This window comes from Chlorocebus sabaeus, chromosome 10 (assembly GCF_047675955.1).
Source record: "Chlorocebus sabaeus isolate Y175 chromosome 10, mChlSab1.0.hap1, whole genome shotgun sequence".
NCBI classification, from domain to species: domain Eukaryota; kingdom Metazoa; phylum Chordata; class Mammalia; order Primates; family Cercopithecidae; genus Chlorocebus; species Chlorocebus sabaeus.
The window spans coordinates 122,523,169-122,550,403 of record NC_132913.1 but is presented as its reverse complement, the minus strand read 5'-3'; the positions used below and the strand labels follow the sequence as shown (position 1 = coordinate 122,550,403).

Sequence of the window (27,235 nt, the reverse complement as noted above, 5' to 3'; positions counted from 1 at the left end):
TCCCATCACATTTTTTCCAGGACTCTCCACACCTCATCGAACCCCTCAGGTTTAACTACTTCTTTAAGTCTTCATTTCCTTATGAAGAAATGTCTGCAATATACATAAAACATATATTAAGTCAGTTTGAAGGCTTTTCTCTTATTAATGTCTTTTGTTAAAGGGGCCCAAGCCAAGAACTCAGAATTTTTCCTTCTCTACATACCTTACATATATATATACACACACACAAAAAAAAAAATATGAAAAATTATATATATATATATATATATATTTTTTTTTTCTTTTTCTTTTTCAGGAGGGGAGCCTCCATCTCCCCATTAGGATATCAGCACCATTAGAGCCTGTTTTGTTTGCTGTTGTATCCCTGGGCCTCGTACAAGGCCTGGCACAGAGCAGGGGCTCAATGAGTATTTGTGGAATGAATGATCATCGTGCATGCATAAATGACACAGAGAAGCCATAGTCTGTGTTATTGGATCCTGGTGCTGGTCAAAGCAATGTCTGAATTCCCCCTGGCTATGCTCTTGTGCTCTAAAAAAATCATAAAACTGACAAATTATTTAATATGAGATGGAAGTGAACCAAAACCTGTGAAAGAAAATGGCTTTGATGGAGAAGTGGGAAGAAGTGACGTGGGTCAGGCTGAGGCCAGAGGATACAGAAGCTCTTCTCCCCTATTTCTGCTTGCTAGTCATGATCTCCAGGAATATCAACCATTTTGTCTCCTTGACACATCTACTGGAAATGTCACATAAAGATGAAAACTAAATGGAAATTAAATAAAACTTGCCGGCCATCAAAATCTTGCCAGAATCCCTCAAAGGTTATGTCCTTATTATGCTCCCCCAGAATAATTCCCTTATAGTCGTTTCAAAACTAAGAAACCAAAGCAATCAAGCATGCTTTGTGCATAGCCTAGAATGTATCAACGAGAATTATCACTCAATTTCATCCAACTGAAGAATTAAGAACGATTTCACTTAAAATTCCCAGCACTCTCCTTGGAAGAGAGGTCGTCATAGATTTCACTCAAGGGATCAGGCTTACCCAAGGGAAACCACCCCACTCTTCCTTTCCAGAATCCCAGGAAGGTGGACTGTTGTGTGATAACCCCTTCTAGATGAGGCCCTCCATCAGTCAACTGCCACCAAGCAGCTGGGGACCCTGGGGAAGGGCTTCCATCCCATCAAATGCCAGAGAATCCCTATCGAATTACATCTTAATGAATTCTGAGGAGTGTTACGCAGATTCACAGCCACCTTGATTCTAATACAAAAAATCTCCCTGGGTGTTAGGAAGTTCAATGTACTGAATAATACATTTCCTATCCCTCTGCCTACGTTCTTCTGCAGGCAAAACATTCATCAGAGCAGAAGGTTCCACGGCAGATATTTTGGCTGAAATAAATTCCCACCTTGGAGTCTGTCTATCACCGGGATGTGCGTGAAGCCTCTGGCTGGTTCACTGCCTGGGTCACATGTGGTGCCTTGGAGGTAGACTCCCCAGGATCTCTGGGCAAGACCGGAGATCCCACGGTTCTGTCAACCTCAGATTCTCAAAACACCCTCCTCCTCACGTTTGAGGCTATCTTGTTTGTCTTCCTCCTCTAAATTCGGGAGTCTTTTAGGGATAACAGCCAATATTTCCTCCAGAGCACTGTCATCATCATTATTATTATTAATTTATTTATTTTTGAGACAGAGTCTCAGAGTGCAATGGCGTAATCTCAGCTCACGGCAACCACCGCCTCCTGGGTTCAAGTGATTCTCCTGTCTCAGCCTCCTGAGTAGCTGGGATTACAGGTACGTTCCACCAGAACTGGCTAATTTTTGGTATTTTTAGTAGAGACAGGGTTTCACCATGTTGGTCAGGCTGGTCTCGAGCTCCTGACCTTGTGATCCGCCCGCCTCGGCCTCCTAAAGTGCTGGGATTACAGGTGTGAGCCACCGTGTCCAGCCCGCTGTCATTATTTTAAAAAGTTCACCTCACTTTAAGACTCTGCCCTCCTCACTGTAACACTCTGCCCAAATTACACAATTTATGCTCCCTAGTCCTAGCTTTGACTCTGAGTTGGGCCATAAAGTAAAAAAAACAATGTCCATTAACAGAATCTGAAAAATAAATGCTTCAGTTATTTATGGCAACACCCAATCACTGTTGCTCTCTTATTAATAACATCTCATACTGGCCAGCCTTTTATTTTAAAGAACATTTACAGCAATGCTTAGGGATGCCAGCATCAATCAGAGGCAGGGAGAAGATGTTTGGGATAAAGGGGAAGGAGAAGCTACTCAATTAGACAGACATAAACACAGTGCGTATAATTTCTAGTACATCAGGAAAGAGGATTACAACTTTATCTGGGGGATAGCGGTTTAGTTCAAGAAACATTTACTTAGCACTGACTTTAGGCCGGGGCTGAGGATACAAAAGTCAAAGTCAAGTTCCTACTTCTCAGCTGTGCTCCAGGCAAGACAATTTCAACAGCTAAGAGAAAGCCAAGGGATGATGATACTGATGATGATGGTGCCGTCACTTCAGCTGCCAAGCCCCGAGGGAGCACGTTGAGAGAGACTGAATGTGGCCTAGGTTGGGGCAGATGTCCAGGAAGAAAATGCCCTACTGGTATCAGCCTTGGTGTCCAAAAGATAGGTCTTCTCATGAACTCAATTTTATGAGGCCACTGGAGAAACCCGGAGACCCAGGGTTATTAAACCTTAGGACTACCTTCTAGAACAGGGGTTGGTAAAGCATGGCCCTGGGGCCACACGGGGTTGTCTGCAAAAAAAAAAGTTGTCTTGGAACACGACTGTGGCTATTTAATGACTTACTTCTGTGGCTGCTTTCATGCAACGAAGCAGCAATGAATAGTAGTGACAGAGATGGTATACGGCCTGCAAAGCTTCAAATATTTCCTATCAGACCGTTTAGAGAAAAGGTTTGCTGACCCCTCCCCTAAGCCACCTTTTCTTCTTCTCTGGTGGTTCTCACTATTTCATCTATTTGCCACACTCTGTTCCCCTGGGTTTCTGCACCACCAAGCTCCATACCACACTGTCACTGAATTTTATCAAGAAAAAAGAAACATACCCTGTATTAAGAAGGGGTTTCACTAATAAGGGGGACACAAAAAATAAGACAAGCGGCTATGATTCCAGGGCTAAACCTACGAACATGGTGAAGTTTAAAGAACTAAACTTTAATGATCTGAATGCTAAACTGGCAATCTTTAAAGCAGAGAAGTTCCTGAGTTCCAACTTGGAAATCCCAACGTTCTCCCTTAGCCGCAGTCCTGTTCCCCAGAAGCTCACCTTTGACATCATTAAAGCTCGTCTCTGAAAACCCTTCGCTCAGGTCAATCAGGGTCCCCTCTGACTTGCAGCGAGGGAGGCCGCTGGAGTTGGCAGCTCGGATCCGCTGAGCCGCCATCTCGAAATTCGCTTCCCGGGTAAAGCTGCTAAGGCTTCATATTTCTTCCTCCAGTTATCCCAGCAGACGCTGAAGCTTCCGCCTCAAGCAAACATGCTGCGCGGCGGCATCCACTTGGCAATATGCTTCTTCCTGAAAGTAGAGGAGGAAAAAAAAGTCCCCTGAGCAAACGAAACATGGGTTCAATGGTAATTTTATGGGAAGTGGGAATCCTCTTTCTTCCAGGCTGTTCCAATGAGGATAGACCCATTTCATCCTTCCTGGCCCCACAGAGCAGAGCAGCACTTGCTCCTTGGCCTCTGTGCCCACTTTGTGCTTGTCTCATTGGCACCCTGGGCACACACAGCCCAGCAGTGTTTTCTGGCTATTTGCACCTGCTCTTCTTGGGGGCACAAGAGGGTTTGTGAAATGTGCTCCAGCACCTGGCCAGCCCATTCATTACAGTCAAAGAGGAGGACAGAGTAGGACTGTACAGTCCACGCTGCTAGCTGCAGGGCTTGGAAAAGGAAAAACCGGCTTCTGCTTGTTCCGAGTGGCTGATCCCAGTGCAGGAGGAGTCATCGTGGTGACTCGGCCCTGGGAAGCGGCCATCAACGAGCACAGCCCAGCAGAGGCCCCAAGGGTGATGCTCCCTACCCATCCACTGCTGATATCCCCCCTGCACCCCAAACAAACAATTCTAAACACAACACAGAGCGGCCACAAGGTATTCTCAATGCAACATATGCAGATGAAACCAGGGCATATTTACCGAACCACTGTTACTAAGCAGGAAAGATGTTTCCGTGGAAGAGACCACAAGAATCACCCCTAAGGCCTCTGCTTTTTTTTCTGGACGGGCACACAGACAGGACAGAAGCATGTTGGGGGTTCTGGATATGAATGAGGTAACTGGCTTGGAGCAGGCCCTACACCAGGGCCCAGAGAGAAGGGACAGGAAGAGCAGTGAGCCGATTTCAAAGCGGTGAATTTCATCTGCTCTCCAAGAGAAACTGGCAGACACTGTCATAGCAGGCCACAGTACTTAGAGCTCTGAGCAAGCAAATCTCACCTCTACATAACCAGGCACATATACGATGGTCTGAGGTCTCTTATTCCTCAATTGCTCTATCCAGAGACAGATGAGAATGTAGCTTCTGACCCAGTGTGCCGCCTTTACCATGCAGAGACCCGGAGGCCCTGACACCACCCTTTGCAACGTTTCTGCAGCAGCTGGGACAGAACCCTGACCATCCCTATTCTTCCCCCAGGCTCCAAGTGCAGTGAGCACGGCTTGCAGGGCCCCTGTGCAGTAAGCAGAGCCAGGCATGTGTCCACATGCTGCTATAGGGGCAACTTGTGTTCAATATTTAACCCTGCCGAGTCTCAGCCACCGTCACCACTGCATCAGAAGCTGCAATTCCAGCTCCGAGTGACTGGCGGACAGTGGCTCAAGGGAGGCATCGTTTCCACGTCAAGGCCTCAGAAGGCTGCATTCTGCACCTGAACGCTGTCTGGACAGAAGGCATGTATTATGGACGGAACTGTGTTTCCCTAAAGTCCTATGTTGAAGCTCTGTCCCCTAATGTGATGGCGCTGGGAGACGGGGCAGTGGGGAGTAGTTAGAGTGACAAGAGGTCATGAAGGTGGGGTCCCCATGATCAGATCAGTGCCTTTATTTGAGACACCAGAGAGCTTCCGTTCTCTCTCCCTCTACCACGTGAGGACACATGAAGCCAGGAAGAGGGCCTTCCCAGGAACAGAGTTGGCCGGCGCCTTGACTTTGGACTTCTGGGCCCTGGAACTGTGAGAGATGAGCCTCCCGTGCTGGAGCTGCTGGGGCTGTGGTGCTTGAACACAGCAGGCAGCAGGAGAGGAGGGCACAGTGGCCACCTCTCTGGGGAGGGGCAGAGCTGCCCTGCTGGGGGCCCTTCCCTTAGAAAACACCCACCTGAGGCCAGCCTCGCCATCTCTCCTACCCAGCACGGTAGGGAGGGGCGGAGTGGAGACCAGCACTCACACAGGCCAGTTACTCACAGGAAGGAATGAAGCTGTTCTCCCCAAACTGGGTGGTCACAGATGTTTCCATCTTTCCCTATGAAGTTACGATGGTCATGTCTGCATGCTCATTCCCTATTCCCGGCCCCAGAGAACTGTGCGTTGGGGAGACCACAAACTCCCTGGACACCCGGGACCCAGACTGCTCGGCTGGAAGTGACGGAGCTCAGGCCAGGAGGAGGCCTCCTTCCACCCCACACTCCACCCCTCTGCTGGGGTCTGGGACGCTGAGGCTCAACACTGACGGGACAGCACCCTCGCCCCCTACCAGAAGCGGTGACGGAGTGGCTCTGTCTGCACAGCCTGCGTGCAGAGCTGGATGAAGGGGTCTTACCGCCACTTGAGAGACCCCCTACGACAGCCAGGTAGCCCGGCAGCTCCCAAATGCAAGGGCCACATGTGCAAGCCCCTGGGCTGCTTGGAGGCCACTGCGGAGACCTCAGTGACGGCCACCTCCAGAGCAGCCTGACTTCAACAGGCTGAGTGAGGAGTAAAAATCCTTCCCATACAAAAATGCGGGATCATTTACTGAAGAGAATTGATGCGGAGAGAAAATGAAGAGACCCATGAGTGGGTGAGGGGAGGAGCTTCAGGGCAATCACAAGCCCACAACCAGTACTTGCCATGCGGCCTTTCACGTGTGACGGTGACAGTTCCTGCCTGAGAGTCTCCATCTGACTGCACCCGAGGAGGAGGAAAAGTCAGGGGGTGTCAGCTGTGAGGGCAACTGGAGCCCACCTGCCCATCCGGTCAGGGACTGGGGTGCCCCCACCCCCACCAGTCCAGAGCTACTCTGAGGACTGCGCCGGGTGAGACTCTGGGTCACCTTGGCCAAATGACGGCTCCTGTTAATCACCAATGTGTGCCCTTCCCACTGGGGCCACGACTCTCCTGCAGAAGGGAAAGGGCTGCCTCGGCCACCATGGTCACCCCGCCCCCTCATGACTATAGCATTGCCTGGTTTCCCAGTCACACCAGGAAGAATTATTTCATGGAGGGTTAACAAAAAGTCCATCTGGGCACAAGAGGGAGGCATTCCCAAAAGCTGCCCGGCATGTCCTGCTCTGCCAAGCTGTCAGCAGAGACGGGCGCCAGGCAGCTGGGCTCCACGCAGGCTGCTCAGGACATCGCCAGGCCCGGTGGGGCCGAGGGCAGTGATAGGAACTGAGTCTGGAGAGCGCGACTGGTGACATAGTGAGGCCCAGAGAGCTCCCACACAAGGTGAGATGCCAGTGAGTGTTCAGTGAGGAGGAGGAGGCGGCCCAGAGGCCTATGGAAGGCCTAACAGGTGGGCGCAGTGAAGACCTGGCTACACCAGTGTGGAGGGGCCAGAGGGATGGAGGGGCTGTGGTGGGGCCCGCAGCGAAGGCAGGAGGCCAGGTAAGCGGGCAGAATGCGGAGGTGAAGGTCAGTCTTGCCCAGGACACCCCGGAAAGCCACTGCAGCTTTCCGATTGAGAAAGAGAACTCTGGCTGCAGACAAGGGAAAAATGGAAGCAGCAATGTCGTTTTCTTTGAAAACTACTGACGTACGGCCTCCAGCACCCTGGAGGCAGAAGAAAGAAGTCACAGAACTGCGCACGTGCTTTCTGGAGATGCAGCAGTGTTTGTGTTCATTATTGATGGAGGGGTATGGCCACTCCCCTGAACCAGTGATGAGACTAAAAGCTAAAGTGTTCGCGGTTCTAGAAAGAGATCTGCGGTCCTCTCCCCATAGAGGAAGCCATTCAAGGAAGATGTGTCAACAACTGTGGACTCTGCCACCCTTGCCCCTTTTCAGGCTGAGAGAAGCCAAGCAGGGAAGTCCCACTCCCAGGGCCCAGATGCCACCATGTTCCCACGGGCACCACTGAGCTCACTCACAGGCAGCCCTCCCCTCCACGCAGCAGGTGGGAGACGTGTGTCCTGTGGTCCTCAATGCTCTGTAAATCCCCAGATTGACAGCTTCTTCCCCAGGGCCAGAGGGAGGCTTCACCCATCCAGACATTCAGGGGTGAGTAACGGAGATGCCCACTGTCTGAACCCTCGGGGCCATTTTTACAGTCCAGAAAGAGGGCAGCCAGCCCTGGTGTGGACTGAGTGTGGAGGGCTCCCCACTCCCGAAACCTTCCTGAGCAGGTGGAGTCAGACCAAGGGCTAAAAGGGAAGCTCTGCTCCTCCAGACACCACTGCATCTACAGACAGCTAGCACGGGATGGAGAACGCAGCCAGCACCACAGGGCTGCCCTGTGTGCTCCTCGCTGGGATGTCAGCTCTGTCCTCTTTCCTACACCAGAATCCTCTCCCCTCCCACCTCTCCTCCTCCTCCCAGCTCAGCCTGGTGTGGCCGCCCTCTCTGGTCACCTCCTGGCTGATAACCTCCCAATCTCCCCTGGATCACCCACTTCCCCCGGTGGATCCTAATAGCATCTCCTATACCGAATAGACGTGGATGCTGACGGTTATGTGTCCTCCCCTTCCAGCGTAGGCTAAGCTCCAAGCTCCACCAGGCACCATCCCACTGCGTCCTCAAGGGCCCTAGGCGGCAGGTACCAGACTTGGCTGTGCTTTGCAGATTCCATGAAAACGGGCTTGGAGAGATCACTAAAGCAACTTGCCCAGGGTAATGCAGCCAAGACGTGAGCCTGACAAAACACTCTCCGCTCCCGGCCTTGCTGACTTTCTTCCCACGCCCAGGGTTGCCCAGGCCTTCGCTGCCAGTGGCTGCTGGGCCCCTGGAGCTCCTCCAGCTCCTCGCCATCCACCTCTGGTGAGCCCTTGATTTTCTCAAAGTCATGCTGCTGTCCTGCTCAAACACCTCTGGACAGTGCTCACTGCTTTTCAAAGAAATCAGTCTGCTCTCCCCTGGCCTGGGATGCAAAGCCCCCCACTCCTCAGTCTCCACCTGTACCTCCAGGGTTACGTATCGCCGATCGCAACCCTTCAATCAATCACCGGCCACGTTCGCTGGAGCTTGCTGTGTCTCCAGCCGGCCCAGCACTGTTCACCTCTGTATTGTTCCTTCAACTGCTGCTTGGAGCAGCCAGGCCTCACCCGAGCTTCCAGGAAGCCCGTCTTCTCTCTCCCCATCTCTTAGTTCCACTGTTCCCCAGTCCTGCGAGGTCCTAGAGTGACTCACCAGTGCACGGCCTGCGGAGCGCAGGTAGCCCAGAGCCTCAGATCCGCCTTACCCAGCCAGAGTGCCATGCCCGTGAACTGGTCCTTGCTTTAGTAGAAAAGTAGGGTTGTAAAGGGCACATCGCTGTGATTGACTTTATCATGAGCTCCCAAAGGTTCATTATGCTATCTTTCCTAAAATTAGGTACTTGTATGAAAATGTGCACAATAAAACATTTTTAAAACTAGAAAATATTAGGAAACATGCATTACCTACCTTCCCAGGCACATGCCATGAGACAGAGTGTGTGTTCATGGGTGTGGCTATCTCCCCTTGGCTAGAAAAACTGCTAAGGAGCCACCAACCCAAATGCCCAGGCAGCCTGAGCCCCCTCAAAGTGCAGGTAGACATGGCTGCGTTCCCATTCTGTTGACAAGTGGCTCCTGAACCTCAGACTCAGACAACCCCCTGTCTACCAAGTGCTCCCTTCAGTACCTAAGGTGCAACTTGAATTTCCTGGATACAAAGCCAACTCTGGAGCTTGCCCCAAACCCCTGCCCCTGGCCTCTTCCATTTCAGCCATGTACGGCAGCTCCATCCAACCAGCCAAGAAGCCGAACATCCCTCCCCATCCTCCCTGCCCCGTCCCTCTCTCATGCACTCATGGTGGCTCCACCTGCAGAACACAACCTCTGGCTGACCTCTCCCCAGCACCTCCACGCCACCGTCATCTCTCAACGCAATTACAGTCATCAGCAGGCCTGCCTGCGGCCTGGAGTCCACCCCTCAATTAGCAGCTGGAACATTTTGAAAAGTCAGTCAGACACCCTCAGGACTCTGCTTGAAACCCTCCAAAGGCTCCTGGGCTCTCATCAGCAGCTTCCAGTGCCCTAGAAGCCCAACATCATCAGCCCCTGTCCCATTTCCTGCTGTTCTCTGCCTCCCTCCACTTGACTTTTCTGGTCTCCATGAAGTTCCCCAGGTACCAAGCCCCTCCCACCACAGGGCCTTTGCACATGCAGTGCCCTCAGCCCAGAAGGCTCCGGCCTAGACACAAGATGCTCTCATCCCCTCATTTCATTCAGGTCTTTGCTCAAATGTCAACGCAACAGAAACCCCTCATCCCATCCTCTTTCTCTGCCCTTCTTTATCACCACTAGACACACCATGCATAGACTTGTCCCTAGCCCAATTTTTCCATGAGAATCTGAGTGTTCGCAGGACATAGGACCATCTGTTTGTCTTTCTCTGTTCCTGTCATGTGCATGGTTGCCTCTCAAACCCGAATCAATGAATAAATTCGGTTTCAATAAAGATGACTGTTTCAGAGTTACCTTGGTAGGTGTCTCTGGGATAATCTTTAAAGGAGCCAAATGGCTGATGTGACAGGATTATACTCAGGAGACTGAAGTTAGGAATTCTACTCTATTCCTGAAACCTAAGCCACACGTCCTCAAAACTCCAACAGGTTCCCTTGGTGGGCACCTCGGGTCTACCTGGACCGCCCAACAAGTTTGGCCACCCTCTACTCAGCAGGTCCCAGTGGTCACTTCTCCAGGACAGCCTGCAGGTGCAGGGCCCACCCTGGGCAGGGCAGCCACCACTGGATCTCAAGACCCCCTAGAAGAGCAGGGCCCATCTCACCTCTTCTCTTGCCAGCAGGGGGTCAGGTCTAGGAAGACAGGAAGGTATATTTGAGCTCATAACTGATAAGTTTTTCCTTTTTCTATGCAAAGGCTGATCCATCTAGAGACAAAAGAGGCTGCTCTTGGCTCCTCCCCAGGAACCAAGAGGGCAGCCTCTGAACAGACAGCATCACTGCATACAGAAGGAATCACTGACAGAATCCAGCGGCAAACTCAAGAACCCGCACACACCCCCTCTGCTATGGCTGCTGTCACGCCATGCGCAGACTCCAGATCACAGAATATTCTCCCTGTGGCCTCTGCCAACGATCTGCCCCAAGGAACAATTAGAGAACAAACCGATCCAGAAAAACCAACCTAACGAGAGCGTGTCTGGGGTGGAGAAGGTCTTACGGGAGCCTCAGGCTGAGCGCATGGACTGTTCATGTTCTCCTCTGTTCTCCCGCGGCCACGAACCTGAACCCTGCAGAAGGAAAGCAGCCAGCCTGGAGGGAATCGAGGCATAAATACTGCCCTTGCTCCTCCCCTGCCAATTCCCTGCGTGCCTTGTTTAGGATGACTCATTCTCCGTGTTTGATGATAATTTCTGGAGTATCATGTTGATTTCATCAGATTTCCTCCGGATTAGAAAACAAAAAGCGTGAGTTTCCATCTGCTCTCTGTGATTTCTGTCACCAGCCTCTGTCAATGGAAACTCATCACATCTGCTCACCTCCCTCCCTGAGCAAGAGTGCATTCCGGAGGACCCTGAAATCCACAGACGTTCCTCCCCAGCAGGTCGGTCCTCCTGTTAGTGACGGCCTAACACCCAGCACCCCGTGCTTTGGACCCCATCGCTATAGCGGAAAAGTCTTCGGGGTCTGGGGGCCTGGGGACCTGGGGTGGGTGAGAGGGACACCAGGCTTTCAGAGTCACTTGATGGGACCACAAGGAGACTGTGGGTTTAACACCCCAGCTCCCTCTCTCACTCCAAAAGCAAAATCACGGAAATCTGCCTCCTAGTCCTGACTCGACTGGTCTGGGCAACAGCCCGAGTAGAGTCAACACGTGACTGGTGTCCCTGCCAGGAGGGTTCTGGGCGTGGCTTGGCAGGGAATGCAAGGGTCCGACTCAGGGCGAGGACCAGCCCAGGCGCAGTGAAATCCAAATCTTTCCCGCCACCTTGGCAGATGCCGCTCCCTGTTACAGAAGCCTGATAAGCAGAACCTTTCCAAATGCACCTGGAGCACTGTCTGTGGTCATACCACCCTGAACGCGCCTGATCTCGCCTAACGCACCCAGCACACAGGAGGAACACGCTGCCCGGGGCTCAGGCGGGTTGCCTCTTATTGAGGGAGAAAACAGCACGGCCCATTGGAAGGCATGGGCAGCCACCGACAGGCACGCCGGCAGATCAGACTCACTCACAGTGCCCCTCTGGGGCGCATTTCCCTAAACAACTGAGTTCAGTTCAGGAGGTGGCAGCGGTTATTCGGAGCCAAGGCCACGCCACAGAGTGAACGAATGAGGAACAAGGACAGGACCACGCGTTCCAGTCAGAGTTTGAGAAAGGTGGGCATCTCCTGGGTGCCACATCTACCTGGGACCACGCACAGAGGTCACCTTAGTGAACATCTACTGAGTGCCAGGCTCTAGCAACGAGGCTCTGTGCTCAAAACTAGGGACAGAAATAAACGGAAGAGAGTTGGTTTTGAAGGAACCCATATTGGAGACACACCAACAAAATGGAAGACCTGGAGGGGAAGGAGCGCTGAGCTTCTCCGTGCCAGACACCAGGTTATAACTTGCACACATTCAAGGCTTCACTGTGGGTGCAAAGCTGGTGACTCAGACTCCAGAGATGCACGGAAGACAAGGGCCATGAGATGCCACTAGGAGCTCCTTGCTTGCTCAGTTTTCACTGTAAAAAGTAAGATGGCTAGCACGGCTGGAGTCAGGACTCCAGATGTTTTCACCAGCCAGACTAAGAACATCTGAGGCTGGGGATCGCCCAGACAGGCCAGGAAGGGGAGGGGAGGGCATGCGAATCCCTCTCCAAGGCCTGAGTTTCTCACCTGGCCTCCTCCCTTTCCTGCCTCGCTTCTCCCCTGCTTCTTCCCTTCCTGGTCCCCTCCCTCTCCGCCTCCCCTCGACGTGATGCCGGGCTGTGGGGTTGTTCTCAGCACACTGCACAGATCTCCTTGTGTTCAAAGCAACCATGACAGACTCTTCAGAGGCCCCCACAGTCTGTGGGAGACAGTCTAAGCTTTCCAGATTCTTCACACCTTCCTCCGTACATCCCATGGACTCACCAAACACAGCTACTGTTTCTTCCAAAACATCTCCAGACCTCGTGCGTTTCTTCCCACCCACTTTCTTGAAGACCCAACAGGGTTCCCTATTTCTACAATATCAAAACCTACCAGTTGGAGAATGACCCCCCGAAACAGTGCCTTTGCCTTTGCAAATGGAAGTCCACCTCTTTTCCTAGCTCTCCTGGACACATCGTCATCGTCTCTAGGCATTTACTGCTTTTATCCCGAGCATCACACCGTTCATCATGCTTGTTATTTTTTCTTAGTTCCCTAACTATACTCGTTTCCTTGAAAGCTGGTGACTTGGCTGCTCTGTCTTTATAATTTTCCAGCACTGAGCGCAGTGCCTAGCCCAAGCTTGGATTGTCTCCCACAGACTGTGGGGGCCCCCGAAGCTCGGTGCTTGGTGCCATCTGTGGCACGGATGACTGTTGCGCTCAGACATTAATTCAGCATCACATGCATTCAGGACCAGTAAATACACAAGGAAAAGCAGGACCCGGACCTTCCCTCTACTGCTTATCATTAAGCTGGAAAGATACACACGTGAAACCAACACCACAGGAGAGGGGTGGGGGTCCCCACCATGTCTCCTGGGCGTGGATGGGACTGGAAGTCTGCAGACACCTTCCCTGGTGTGCTCCTAGGTCAAAGTTCTTCACCTACATCCCTCACTTTCCCCGCCCTCACCCTGCCGCTGAGAATCATGAAGAGCTCACAGACACACCAGTGTGTACCTGTCAAGTGCTCATCAAGCCTGGGGTTTAGGTGGACATTCGTTGCAATGGGCTTCTGTCAGTCCCCTTGAATCACAAGGGAAGGCTGGCCTGCCCGTGTCAGACGACTGACAGCAGACAGGCTGTGAAGTAGGACCTTGTGATCAGCCCAGACCAGAAATACTTCCACGCTCTGGTCCCCAGCCAGTGACCGGAAAGAAAAAGTGCAACTGTCTCTGAAGACGTTTTAAGAGCAGCAAGCAGAGAGTCCCATTCATTTGACTGGGGCTGGCCAGAGGGCTGTCGTCAGACTCCCGGCTCCCACCTGCCACTTAAGACTGCAAAGCATCGGCACTGGAAGGATTTGTGCCCTCCAAACACTAGTCACTGACTTACCATCTTCTTTAAAAAAAATCAAATGTTATTAATACTTCTTTATCAATCAACCCACTTTTTACAACTTGGTTATTTTAAAGGAAGCTTTCTATCGTACTCTAAAGAGACTTGATAGATCTTTCCTAGTACACATTAACTTAAGGGAATGTTTTAAAGTGCATCTTAGGTGCCATTCTGAAAACTACAGAGCTAGCCAGCCCTACGCATCTTACAGATGAGAAAACTAAGGCCTCCCTTTTATTGAAAGGGGCTTTCCCTGATTAAAACGCTGGATCTGAACAGGCTGGAGAGGGGAGGGTGGCTTCTAGGGTTTAATACTGTTCCTGATTCTACCAACAGTTCTCGTTAGTGACACACACATGCCATGTCTGAGGCTCAAGGAATTTCATACGGTGAGGACGTGAGTGGGGCCCTGAAGCCAAAGCAGCCATGCGGATGCCACAGTCATTGCAAAAAGCCACAAGCAGAAAGCAAAACCCACTCAATGGATCTGCTGAAAAAGCGCCAACACACCCAGGATGCCTGACCTGTCAACCCCCTATGTGAAAACTGTGGAAGGGCCCTCAGGGTGTCACTTAGGAGAGACGACTTTGCAGGGTGTCACTCCTTAGTTTATTGTTTTAGCCTCAGCCTCTCAGCCAGACCTTCAGCCACAAAGAAAGGGAGCAACTGCAATTTTATCCACCAATTTATCAAGAATCTGGCCTCTAAGCAATTAGTACAATTTGTGAATGAATGAATTTCCCCACCGAAGAGCTCACATGTCCATGAATTACTAATCGAGATATCTAGAGTAAAAAAGCAATGAAAACTCCATCCTTGACCAATATTTTTTAAGAAAATGAGAGGGGACAGAATTCCTGTCCCTCCTCCCTCCCACTGTCCCTCAATATACCTGTCTTTAGGAAATCGAAGATGTAGATAAAGTGTTTAGTGATATGGAAATGGGAACAACCTAGTTCCTCACACAGAGATTGAGGGCACCGTCTCTCCATAAACAGCCATGCAGCCATTACAATTCTTCTTAGGCTATTTAACAGAACGGAAAATCCATACAACATGATATTTAAACAATTAAATCCACAGATTGTATCAAAAAATCTTCTTCTACTTTGTTTTCAAAAAAATAGCTTTTATAGAAAAAGAAGAGTAAATTTCACACTCAATGCTGACATTATCTCTAGGTAGCAAGCATATGGAGAGCTCTTTTCCTCTTCAAAGTTTTCTTAATTTTCCTAAGATTTATCTATAATCAAAAATGCTTTTTATAAAATGAATTTCCATTCTTTTTTTTTTTTCCCCGCCCCTGAGACGGAGTCTCACTCTGTCACCCAGGCTGGAGTGCAGTGGTGCGATCTCGGCTCACTGCACCCTCCACCACCCAGGTTCGGGCAACTCTCCTGCCTCAGCCTCCCAAGTAGCTGGGATTACAGGCACCAGTTAATTTTTTGTATTTTTAGTAGAGACGGGGTTTCACCATGTTGGCCAGACTGGTCTTAACTCCTGACCTCAGGTGATCCACCCGCCTCAGCCTCTCAAAGTGCTGAGAGTACAGGTGTGAGCCCCCACACCCAGCCTGAGTTCCCATTCTTATTCCGAAACATGAGGCCTGATTCCAGCAGGTCTTTGCAACTTTGTAAGGCTATGCTACGAGCAAGTGAAAAGGATGCCAGCCGAGCTGATCCTGGATGTTCTCAGATACTTACTTGACTGAGCACCTCTAATCGTGTACTAATCCCGGTGGATCTAACTCCAGGATTCCCAATTCCAGCTCTGTGATTTGGGGAAAGTCATTTTGCCATTACATGAAAATAAAACGTACACCTATTTCTCTTGGCCTGATTACTCCACTAAGTAGGAGATATGGGCTACTGGCTAGAAAGATGTGAGGAGGGACAAGGTCAAGGAGTGGGGCTCGGCCAGACTCATGGGGCCCCAACTGCAGCTCTGCAGAGGAAGCACCACCCTGATCCCGCTCATCCCAGCAAGACTGCCACATTTCTGCTACTGTAAGTGGCACAGCAGTGATCATCTTTATATCCAATCATACTAGCATTTTGGGTTATTTTCTTAGGACTGCTTTCAAGTACAGTATGAGGGGTTGCCAAAAGCAGTCCTGGAAGACTGTGGCAATCCATCCTCTCCACAGCAGTGAATGTCCAGTTAACCAGCAGGTCAAGAAAAGCCTTGCTCATCTGACAACAAGGGGATGGGCCGTCAATGTTTCGATTCACCCGGTTTCAACATCTCAATCCACCCTCCTTTGAATATTAGTCAGAAATAGTTCAAGTATCAGCTACTTCTTTTTTTTTTTTTTTTTTTTTTGGAGACAGAGTCTTGCTCTGTCACCCAAGCCGGAATGCAGTGGCATGATCTTGGCTCACTGCAGCCTCCACCTCCCAAGTAGCTGGGATCACAGGTGTGTGCCACCACACCTGGCTAATTTTTATATTTTATTAGAGATGGGTTTTCAGCATGTTGGCCAGGCTGGTCTCAAACCCCTAACCTCAAGTGATCTGCCCGCCTCGGCCTCCCGAAGTGCTGGGATCACAAGCGTGAGCCACTGCAACTGGCCAAGTAGCAACTACTTCTTAGTCCCACCTGGTGGATTATCATCTTGCACCCTCTGCTCAATTACATCCTAAAATCTCAGCAGGTCAGCTGCAAAGATCTCCTCCGTTCTGCGCTCGCTTGCACTAATCCATTTGGTAACTTGATAAAGTCTCAATTATGTAATCGTATCAATCTTTCCTTTGTCATTTCTCCTTGATGCACAGAAAGGCCTCCCTTGATGACAAATTCAATAAACATTCACATCTATTTTTCTTTACTTAAAAAAAAAGGTTTGTGGACAGAGATTAATATACAAAGAATTTATTTTGCTTTTCGGCGAGGGATGTTACAAAATTAACTAGCAAACAGATGAGCAATTACTCCTGCATGAATTCCTGAACAATCTGTCCCCTTCTGACTCATGTGATGTCATCTTAATGCATTTTTAAATGTGTGCAGACACTAGGGCCTGAACCGGGCTGTTCTGTGTCATTAGTTTGCCTATATTTATCACAATATCAACCTTTATTTAACCATGATAGTTTTGCTGTGTTGGGCTACATGGAAGGTTTAGTTTCTATGCACTACTCTATTTCAAAGTCCTATCAGTTATTTCTACCTTTTTTTTCTTCCAAATAAACTTTATTATTATCATTTTTTTTGGAGACAAAGTCTCAACTCTTTCACCCAGGCTAGAGCACAGTGGCATGATCTTGGCTCACTGCAACCTCTGCCTCCCAAGTTCAAGGGATTCTCCTGCCTCAGCCTCCTGAGTAACTGGGATTGCAGGCATGTGCCACCATGCCTGACTTTTTTTTTTTTTTTTAAGTAAAGACAGGGTTTCACCATGCTGGCCAGGCTGGTCACTGGTCAGGCTTGAACTCCTGACCTCAAGGGATCCACACACCTCAGCCTCCCAAAATGCTGGGATTACAGGAGTGAGCCACTATACCCAGCCCTCTTCCAAATAAACTTTAGAATAATTTAATAAAATGTCTTCCATCATCGAATTTCTGCAAAAACATATTCCCACTGGCATTTCCTGGGTACTGCCCTACAAGAAGTGACATCTTTATCCTCTTCCATCTTTTCTCCCACAAATGTCGCTGGGTCCGCATTGATTTAGATATGAGTCCCAGAGCAGCACAGGGCAGGGATTGCCAAACTTTTCCTGTAAAGGGACAGAGAGGAAATGAAGCTTTGGGTGGCCATATATTCTCTGTCACAAGACTCAGCTCTGCCCTTGTGATCCAAAAGCAGCCATAGATGATACAAATACATGAGGAGGAACATGTTCCAACAAAAATGTATTTATAAAAAACAGGAGGCAGATAGAGTTTGCCTCTCCCCAGTGTCAAGATTATGAGGGTGGGACACTCTGCCTGGAGTCTGGCTGATGGACTTGGGGCCTTGGCACTGTCAATCACCAGCTGGGAGGCTTAGGGCAAAAATCACCTGACCTTGAAAGGAGTCCTTAACTGCAAAATGGAAACAACGAAAATGCAATGAGATAATAGGTACACAAAAAGCACTGCTTCTAGGGTTGGTATTAACTAAAAGCATAACAATAACTGTCAGGTAACACCAGCACTGCCACCAACACCAGCTGCAGTAGTAACAGTAGGAGTTAGAAGAGGACTCAAAGTGTTTTTTTTCTTTGGAGAAAACATTTTTAATACATTACGATATTTTAAATTTGGGTTTAGATGTTGTCATCACCGTGAAGGCCGTCTCTTTTTCCTGATTATATTTTCAGGAGATTATTGCTGGAAAAGAGAAGTCACTTATTTTTTCTTTTCTTTTTTTTCAGACAGGGTCTCACTCTGTCGCCCAGGCTGGAGTGCAGTGGTACAATTTCGGCTCGCTGCAACCTCTGCCTCCCGGGTTCAAGCAATTCTCCTGCCTCCATCTCCTGAGTAGCTGGGATTACAGGCATGCACCACCACGCCTGGCTAATTTTTGTATTTATTGGCAGAGACAGGGTTTCGCCATGCTGTCCAGGCTGGTCTTGAACTCCTGACCGCAGGTGATCTGCTGCCTTGGCCTCCCAAAGTGGCGGGATTAGAGGCGTGAGTTACTGAATTTGCTCAAGAAGTCACTTATTTCTATATCTAGGCATTTTCAATTCAGTAACTAAAATCTTGTTTTAAAGACACCCATTCCTACAAACCTGCTTCAAGGCAAGCCAGTCTGCCCAGCTCAGTGGTGTCTGTTTCACTGCCTTTCCCGTCCTATCTCTTATGTCACAAGGAAGAATCTTCCTAGATTTGGTGATTCTCCCTCGGGGGGGCCACAAGCTCCAGCTTGAGTTTCTTTCTCATAATCTGGTCAATAATCAATTAAAATGTCATTTACAACAACATTTCCATATAGAACATGTAACTTGCTTTTCTTTCTCTCTTTTAAAGATTCTTTTTTTTTTTTAAGAATTTCATAGTATAGTCTGGGAACTCTGGCCTCAGATCTCTCATCTGGAAAAGGAGGAGCGGAATGGACCTCCTTCTAGATTGAGAAGGTAGCAGCAGCAGAAACAGTGGTGACAACAGAACTCACCCTTCCCTGGCCGGGTGCGGGGGCTCACACCTGTAATGCCAGCACTTTGGGAGGCTGAGGCGGGCAGATCGCCTGAGGTCAGGAGTTTGAGACCAGCCTGACCAACATGGTGAAACCCCATCTCCAGTAAAAATACAAAATTAGCCAGGTGTGGCGGTGCACGCCTGTAATCCCAGCTACTCGGGAGGCTGAGGCAGGAGAATCGCTTGAACCTAGGAGGCGGAGGTGGCAGTGAGCTGAGATCGCACCATTGCACTCCAGCCTGGGCAACAAGATCGAAAATCCATCTTAAAAGAAAAAAAAAAAAAAATCACCCTTCCTGCCGTCAAGCCCATCATCCTCACACAAGAGGCTTTCCCTGCATCTCTCCCCTTTTTCTGCCCCCAGTCCAGCCCACTATGTCCAGTCAGTGTGATCGCCACTGTATTCCAGTCTGACCTCCTCTCTCTATTACCTGCTCCTGGCCATGTGTTCCATCACTCACCCGGATGCCCTGCAGCGCCCTCCCGCCTGGACTGCCTGGTTCCACTCCCTCCACCCACCCACCAACAAAACCATTCTCCTCAGGGCACCCAGGGCTCTTTCAACAAATTAAGTCTCTCCAGGGGCATCTCGCTGCATTCAGAACAAAATTTCACCTCTTGACTAGGCCCCGAGGCCCTGCCTGTCCTTGTCTCCTCCCTGGTGCACAATGGAACTGTTCCTGCCCCAGGACCCTTGCACTGGCTGTTCCCTCTGGCAGGCAAGCCCTGCTCCAGAACATCACCTGGCTGAGAACTTTTGCCACCCAGATCTCAGGCCAATGCCATTGCGCCAGAAAGGCGGATCTGACCACTCACCACTGCAGCCTTGCTCAGCGGGTTTTGCTGTTTTCTGGAGGGCACATGACTTACCTCAATCAACTCTGTCTTCGGGTCTTGTCTATTTCCTGGCTCCCTCTGGAAGGTAAGCTCCATGAACAAACTCCCTGTTCCCAGATGTGCCCCGATTCCCAGAACAGTGCCAGGTATGACTTAGTCACTCAGGAAAATGGGTTAAAAAAAAAAACCAACTGAAACCCAAAGACAGCATCGCACACCAAAGGGGCCCCTCAGAGCACCCCAGTCCTGCCTCCCTTTCTCCCAGAAGCACTTCACTGTGGAAACAATAGTCATAATAATACGTATCTTTTTTGATCAAAAATTTCAGGAACTTTTGCTTGCAAAGATCATGGAGGGGTGGAAGAATGATTTACCTATTCAGTAAAGCCTCCCTGAAGGCAAGCTGATGCCAGAATCATGCTAGATGCTTTGGTAACTAATGTTGGTGTTTAAGAGGGAAGTGGCAGCTTTTCCTGCTCACCTGCCCAGAGGCCTGAACCTGGCTATTGCACACTGGCCTGGGAGGGACAGCCTGTACCCGTTCCCCACGAGACTAAAATAGGCACAGGCACTGCTGTTTTGTTTCATGTATTGCTCTACCTGCCCCCTGCAATCCCCTGGTTTTTGGAACTGCACTTCACTCCGAGCAAGCATCCAGACTCTACAGAATGAACTCGGGGCCATGGTCTGAAATGAGTTCAGACCGGAAACAACCACCTCATCCAGCTTCCTCCCTCCTGCAGTCTCCCTGCCCCACACCAAGGGTTTGGCTACACCGTAAGCCACTTAGACCCTTGAACACATGTAATCCAAGACCCTGTAAGCTCTCGTCTGCCCCCACTCTCCCTGGGCCACGGAGATCTGCCAGGTCCCCGGAATTAGGGCCTGTGTCTCACTTCCGCACAGAATGTTTATGTAGGTGGTGTTGATAGGACCCAAGATACGAGGTACCCACAGTGCTTTCTGCTCCAGTGGACCCACCAAGAGTCCTGCTGTGTTTTAGAAAGAACCAAAAAAACTGGTTGAATATCAACCATTTGATGTGGTTCAACCTAAAACCAACATTCTAAAATAATTCATTACAGATTTAATGTGGCACTGCCTCTAATTTCCTGAGAGGGATTTTAACACTGATAACACTCTACCCATATGAAAAGGCAGGGGAGGGGGCCTGACACATGGCACCCAGGGAATGACTCTGGGCCCCTGGAGGGCAGGGGAGATAAGCACGTGTGCAGAAATATCAATGCCCACCCGTGTTGATAAAGCTACTTATGCCCAGCCATTCATTCTGAGAAGCCAGACACAAAAGTTCGAGATAACCCCACAGACAAGGGTGAAACTGATTAATTAAAGTCTGATCTATGGATGACAGAATACCAAGCAGCCATTAATATGGCTTAGGAGTGGATTTTTTTTTTTTTTCTGAGACTGAGTCTCGCTCTGTCACTCAGGCTGGAATGCAGTGGCACAATCTCGGCTCACTGCAACCTCCGCCTCTCGGGTTCAAGCAATTCTCTGGCTCAGCCTCCCAAGTAGCTGGGATTGCAGGCACCTGCCACCACACTTGGCTAATTTTTGTATTTGTAGTAGAGATAGGTTTCACCATCTTGGCCAGGCTGGTCTTAAACTCCAGACCTCATTATCCACCTGCCTTGGCCTCCCAAAGTGCTGGATCTCGCCCAGCCAGGAGAGGATTTTAAAACATGAGAAATGTGAATATATTAAGTCTTAGAGTATTTTACCAAACAATATTACAGCATGGTCTCAATTTTCTTTGGGTACATGAGAAAGCTACATACAAAAAAAGAAAAAAAGGAAAAAAACAAAGAAAGCAAACAGAAGCTCACTGCAGGAATTGAGATCTGGATGATTTATGTTGTTGCTTGTAATTTTTTTCTGTGTTCCCTGTATCTTCTGAAGTCAACGTGGTTTGTTCTTGGGGGAAGTGTGACATAGACAGAAACCCGCATCTCTGCAACAGCTTGGAAGGGACAGACAGATGGATGGATGGATGGATGGATGGATGGATGGATGGATGGACAGACAGGACGGATGAAAAGATGAGTTTTGGTGGCTCACACTTGTAATCTCAGCACTTTGGGAGGCAGAGGTGGGTGGATCATGAGGTCAGGAGATTGAGACCATCCTGGCCAAGATGGTGAAACCCCGTCTCTACTAAAAATACAAAAAAATTAGCTGGGCATGGTGGCAAGAGCTCAAAGTCTGTGAAAGTTTGTTTGACACACTTATTTTTACTCAGCCTTGCTGCTTCCCAAATGTTCCAGTGTGGTCTGGAATGCAAAGAATGACACCAGATTGGGTTAACAGGTGCTTCATTAAATTGGGTAGTATGATTTCTTTATTAACTACTGCTCAGTTACTAAATTTTCCCTCCATTGATAGCTGTGGAAACTATGGGCTGCGCTTAGTGAAGGGTTAGCAATACTCACTGTACCTTATTTGCATTTGTTTGAGCCATTTAAGGCCCAAACAAGGGGTTAAAGGATAACACAGAAATGCTTGTGAACAAGCGCCTTTTGGCTAAAACCTAAATGCCACCAGGCCCTGGAGAGGATGATACTGAGAAGTCACTGTGTTCCCATTGTTTTAATACCCTCTGTCCCTTCTAAAGATGCTGAAGTCCTCATCCCCAATAGCTGTAAATGTGACTGTCTTTGGAAAGAAGGTCTTTGCAGATGATCAAGTTAAGATGAAGTGACTGGGGGGCCCCAATCCAGTAGGACTGGCATCCTCATTTATACAAGGAGGAAATGTGGACAGGGAGAGACGCGCATAAGGAAACATGATGTGAAGACCCGGTGAGACAGGGACCAACTGCAAGCTAAGAAGGGAAGTAGAGGAGTAGAAGCTAGGAGTGGAGAATGGCACAGATTCTCTCTCACAGCTTCGGGAGGAACAGCTCTGCTGATGCTTGATTGTGGACATCGGGCTTCCTGAGCCGAGAACAGACTTAAACGGGCAAGACACTCAGCTGGTGGTGCTTTGTTACGGCGGCCCCAGGAAACAAACATTTCCTTAAAGGCTAAAACTGAGAAGGCTTGGACACAGATCTCTATTCTCAGAACTCACTCCCCTTAACGCTATGTGGGCGCTGCTTCCCGGGCACCTCTCACATCTAACACAATGCGGACTCAGAGCACACAGAGGGCGAGCTCCAGAAACAGAGGGACGAGGCCTCCACCACGAAACTCGGCCAGCCTCCACGCTCACTGAGTGTACTTTCCTAAGAGCCCAAACTATCCGGCATCGCCCGATCCTGCTCGCCATTCTTGAAGGATCAGGCTGACGTCGGCAGGCAACGGGTAATTATACCTCTATATCCACCGTGCAATTTACTAAATCCTGCTATGTCACCCTAAGAGCCACGCAAAGGCATTTCTTAATGGCAATCAAATCACTGGGGCTTTCACGCTAGCTTTCACTAAGATACTGGAGCTACCTGAACATTGCGATTAACTAGGAATGCACTCAAACCATTAGAAAATGGGGGGAGGGTCTTGGGAATAAAAGGACAGAGCAGAACGGAGACCCTGTAAGAGACGGCAGGCAAAACCCCCTTGTCCTCAGCCCAGCAGTTACCTTGGGAGCTCTCGAGGCAGTGTTGATCTCCCCAGAAAATCAAGTTCCTCCTGGTGGGGCCCAACTAGTCTGCAGCAGTATACGCACCAACAAACAAAATAATTACTAATGCAAATGAATGCCCATCCCTAGTCACAGCGCTAAGATCAAACTCCAAGGAGAAATTTCCAGCAGCTGGTAGGAGCTGAGTGAAAACCAGCCAAGGGTGGGAGATCCCAGCTTGCAGGAGGGCTGGGAAGCACATGGACTGCCCAGAGACACGGGGGACAACTGGAGAAGGGGGAACAGTTCCATACACAAGGTTGCTGCGCGATCAGGAGGAAGACGGGCCGGACCTTCTGCACAGGAGGGAGGAAGGGCTGGCAGCGAACCACGCAGGCCAGGGAGAAGGCCACTCAGACAGCGGAGGCCTGAAGACCTCCTCCCTTCCCACACTGGCCAGATGTGCCCGGCGAGTCGGCATTTAGGGTTTTAACGTGTCTTCTCTCACAACTGACTCTCACCTCTGCGGATTCAAGTCATTCTGGGAAAAGACCAGGGAACAGAAAGGCTGTTTTGGAAACATTTCTTTTTATTACGAGTGGGCTGAAGTTTCCACAGCCTGGGAGAAAAGCTGTGTCACCATCTGCATTTAGAGAGCATGCACATTCAGCATCCGGCCTCCAGCCCCACAGCCGAGGCGCAGAAAGGCCAGTTCTGCTCCCAGAGGCCTGTGTACTCGTCTGATGTAGTCCTTGGCTTTCTCACTTGATCCTTGGTAAAATATTAAAAACTCATCCCCGTCTCCTTCCTCCTGCTCCTTGGACCACAGTGGAGACTAAGTTGGGGTGATGGCACGGCACGAGTTGGAAACGCGTGTTGCGGTTACAAGTGTGTAATGCACTCGGAGGAGTAAGGTGGGTGACAGTAAGGGCCATGGGCTGGTGCCAGGCCAGTGCACCCTGCAGGCACTGCAGCCCAGCCGGCCGGGCAGGTGAAAGAGGGGAACTATGAGCGAGGCTTGGGGTCAGGCCAGGCCTGTAGGCACACGATTCACCGGCAGTAAAAGGAAGAGCCTTCCCTTGCAGTGTGGCCGGTCATTGTCCCCACTCAGACACAGGGCGTGCTTTCTTTAGGTGGGACGTACAATGATCGAAACATGACAACCAGGATGAAAACTTGGCAGACAACTCAGGCGTCCCCTCAGGTCCCGTTTATAGAACGTTACAGGACACATTTGTAGCTACTACCCTTCTCGACCTGTGTAGATGGAGCCTGGTCAGCATGACCTGTCTGTGGGGTGAAGACGCTGGGTCACTGGCTGTGGCTGTCAATCACTGAACTGTGCCGTGTGCAGCAGAAACCCAGGAGATGGTCTGCCGAGGTCAGGACCCTTCCCCCTCCAGTTACTGTTCTTGTGTTTCCTCTGGGCCGACTGTCCCTCCCAGTGCTCTGAGCCACCGTCAGTGCCCCGTAACACCCACGAGCAGCTGGAGGGAAGATGCCAGAGTGTTTAAACCAACAAGCTGCTCCCTGCGTCCACACCGAGTGTGCGGGCACCAGCCCCGTGCTCTCCCTCTAATAGGACCTAATCACTTGATTGTAACAGCTTATTGAATTGCGTGTCTCTCCAGCCAAGCTGTGCGCTCTGGGTCAGCAAGGGCTGTGTCTGTCTCTCAGTATCCCAGCCCCCACCCACAGCCTGGAATGCAGCAGCAACCGCTCAATGGACACTAGTCAACTGCACAGAGGACCGCAGGGTGGCTCCCATCCATCTCCTTCTATATGAATGGGGCTGCTTCCCAAAAGCAAGACATCTTATGCTCATATCCTTCTCATTTCCAGCTGGTACAGGCATATGTTCTGACAACCAGAGTTATCAGAACTGCAGTCTTCCTTAATTTAAGTCGAGAGGAAGGACATTCACTAAATACACAGGTACTGAGCCTTTGCCAGGAATACAAAGAAAAGCAAGACTGTCGCTGACCCCAGCAGGTTTACAGAAATGGCAAAGACGAGTGAAATCAAAGAGACTATGATCCAGGGAAGACAGCAAGAGTCATTGTTATGGGTGGAACTGAGTCACCCCAAAAGATGTGCTCAAGTCCTAACTCCTGGTACCTGTACATTTTACCATATTTTGGAATAGAGTCTTTGTAGATGTGACCAGGATGAGGTCACACTGAATTAGGATGGGCTGTAACTCCAATCACTGGTGTCCTTATAAGAGGGAAATTTAAATCCAGTACAGAGACACCGACAGAAGAGGGCCACATAACAATGAAGGCAGACATTTTTTGCAGGAAGGCAGCTTTAAGCCAATGAAGACTGCCAACAACCTCCAGAAGCTAGGAGAGGGAGGAAGGGGTCTCCTAGGAGAGAGAGGAAGGGTTCTAGGAGAGGGAGGAAGGGGTCTCCTAGGAGAGAGAGGAAGGGTTCTAGGAGAGGGAGGAAGGGGTCTCCTAGGAGAGAGAGGAAGGGTTCTAGGAGAGGGAGGAAGGGGTCTCCTAGGAGAGAGAGGAAGGGTTCTAGGAGAGGGAGGAAGGGGTCTCCTAGGAGAGAGAGGAAGGGGTCTCCTAGGAGAGGGAGGAAGGGTTCTAGGAGAGGGGGAAGGGTTCTAGGAGAGGGGGAAGGGTTCTAAGAGAGGGAGGGAGGAAGGGTTCTAGGAGAGGAGGAAAGGTTCTAGGAGAGGGAGGAAGGGTTCTAGGAGAGGGGGAAGGGTTCTAGGAGAGGGAGGAAGGGTTCTAGGAGACGGAGGAAGGATTCTAGGAGGGGGGAAGGGTTCTAGGAGAGGGGGAAGGGTTCTAGGAGAGGGAGGAAGGGTTCTAGGAGAGGGAGGAAGGATTCTAGGAGAGGGGGAAGGGTTCTAGGAGAGGGAGGAAGGGTTTTCCTAGGAGAGGGGGAAGGGTTCTAGGAGAGGGAGGAAGGGGTCTCCTAGGAGAGAGAGGAAGGGTTCTAGGAGAGGGAGGAAGGGGTCTCCTAGGAGAGAGAGGAAGGGTTCTAGGAGAGGGAGGAAGGGGTCTCCTAGGAGAGAGAGGAAGTGTTCTAGGAGAGGGGGAAGGGTTCTAGGAGAGGGGGAAGGGTTCTAGGAGAGGGAGGAAGGATTCTAGGAGAGGGGGAAGGGTTCTAGGAGAGGGAGGAAGGGTTTTCCTAGGAGAGGGGGAAGGGTTCTAGGAGAGGGAGGAAGGGTTCTCTTAGGAGAGGGGGAAGGGTTCTAGGAGAGGGAGGAAGGGTTCTAGGAGAGGGAGGAAGGGTTTTCCTAGGAGTGGGGGAAGGGTTCTAGGAGAGGGAGGAAGGATTCTAGGAGAGGGGGAAGGGTTCTAGGAGAGGGAGGAAGGGTTTTCCTAGGAGTGGGGGAAGGGTTCTAGGAGAGGGAGGAAGGATTCTAGGAGAGGGGGACGGGTTCTAGGAGAGGGGGAAGGGTTCTAGGAGAGGGAGGAAGGGTTCTAGGAGAGGGAGGAAGGGTTCTCTTAGGAGAGGGGGAAGGGTTCTAGGAGAGGGAGGAAGGTTCTAGGAGAGGGAGGAAGGGTCCTCTTAGGAGAGGGGGAAGGGTTCTAGGAGAGGGAGGAAGGGTTCTAGGAGAGGGAGGAAGGGTTTTAGGAGAGGGAGGAAGGGTTCTCCTAGGAGAGAGAGGAAGGGTTCTAGGAGTGGGGGAAGGGTTCTAGGAGAGGGAGGAAGGGGTCTCCTAGGAGAGAGAGGAAGGGTTCTAGGAGAGGGAGAAGGGTTCTAGGAGAGGGAGGAAGGGTTCTCTTAGGAGAGGGGGAAGGGTTCTAGGAGAGGGAGGAAGGGTTCTAGGAGAGGGAGGAAGGGGTCTCCTAGGAGAGAGAGGAAGGGTTCTAGGAGAGGGGGAAGGGTTCTAGGAGAGAGAGGAAGGGTTCTAGGAGAAGGGGAAGGGTTCTAGGAGAGGGAAGAAGGGTTCTCTTAGGAGAGGGGGAAGGGTTCTCTTAGGAGAGGGGGAAGGGTTCTCTTAGGAGAGGGGGAAGGGTTCTAGGAGAGGGAGGAAGGGGTCTCCTAGGAGAGAGAGGAAGGGTTCTAGGAGAGGGGGAAGGGTTCTAGGAGAGGGAGGAAGG

At 50.3% G+C, this 27,235-nt stretch overlaps 1 protein-coding gene across 4 annotated transcripts in view; it reads right to left on the bottom strand.

The window, feature by feature from the left end:
- The window catches only part of SH3BP4 (SH3 domain binding protein 4), a 103,359-nt gene that overhangs the window by 17,282 nt on the left and 58,842 nt on the right, over positions 1–27,235 (bottom strand). For 3 of the 4 annotated variants that reach the window (XM_007966731.3, XM_073020150.1, XM_038001341.2), the window contains one exon: positions 3,315–3,564. In XM_007966731.3, the coding sequence (XP_007964922.3) occupies positions 3,315–3,432 (118 nt within the window). In that variant the 5' untranslated portion in view covers positions 3,433–3,564. Of the gene's footprint in view, positions 1–3,314; positions 3,565–10,568; positions 10,695–27,235 lie in introns of those variants that run through there. The other variant, XM_038001342.2, reaches the window with a different exon arrangement.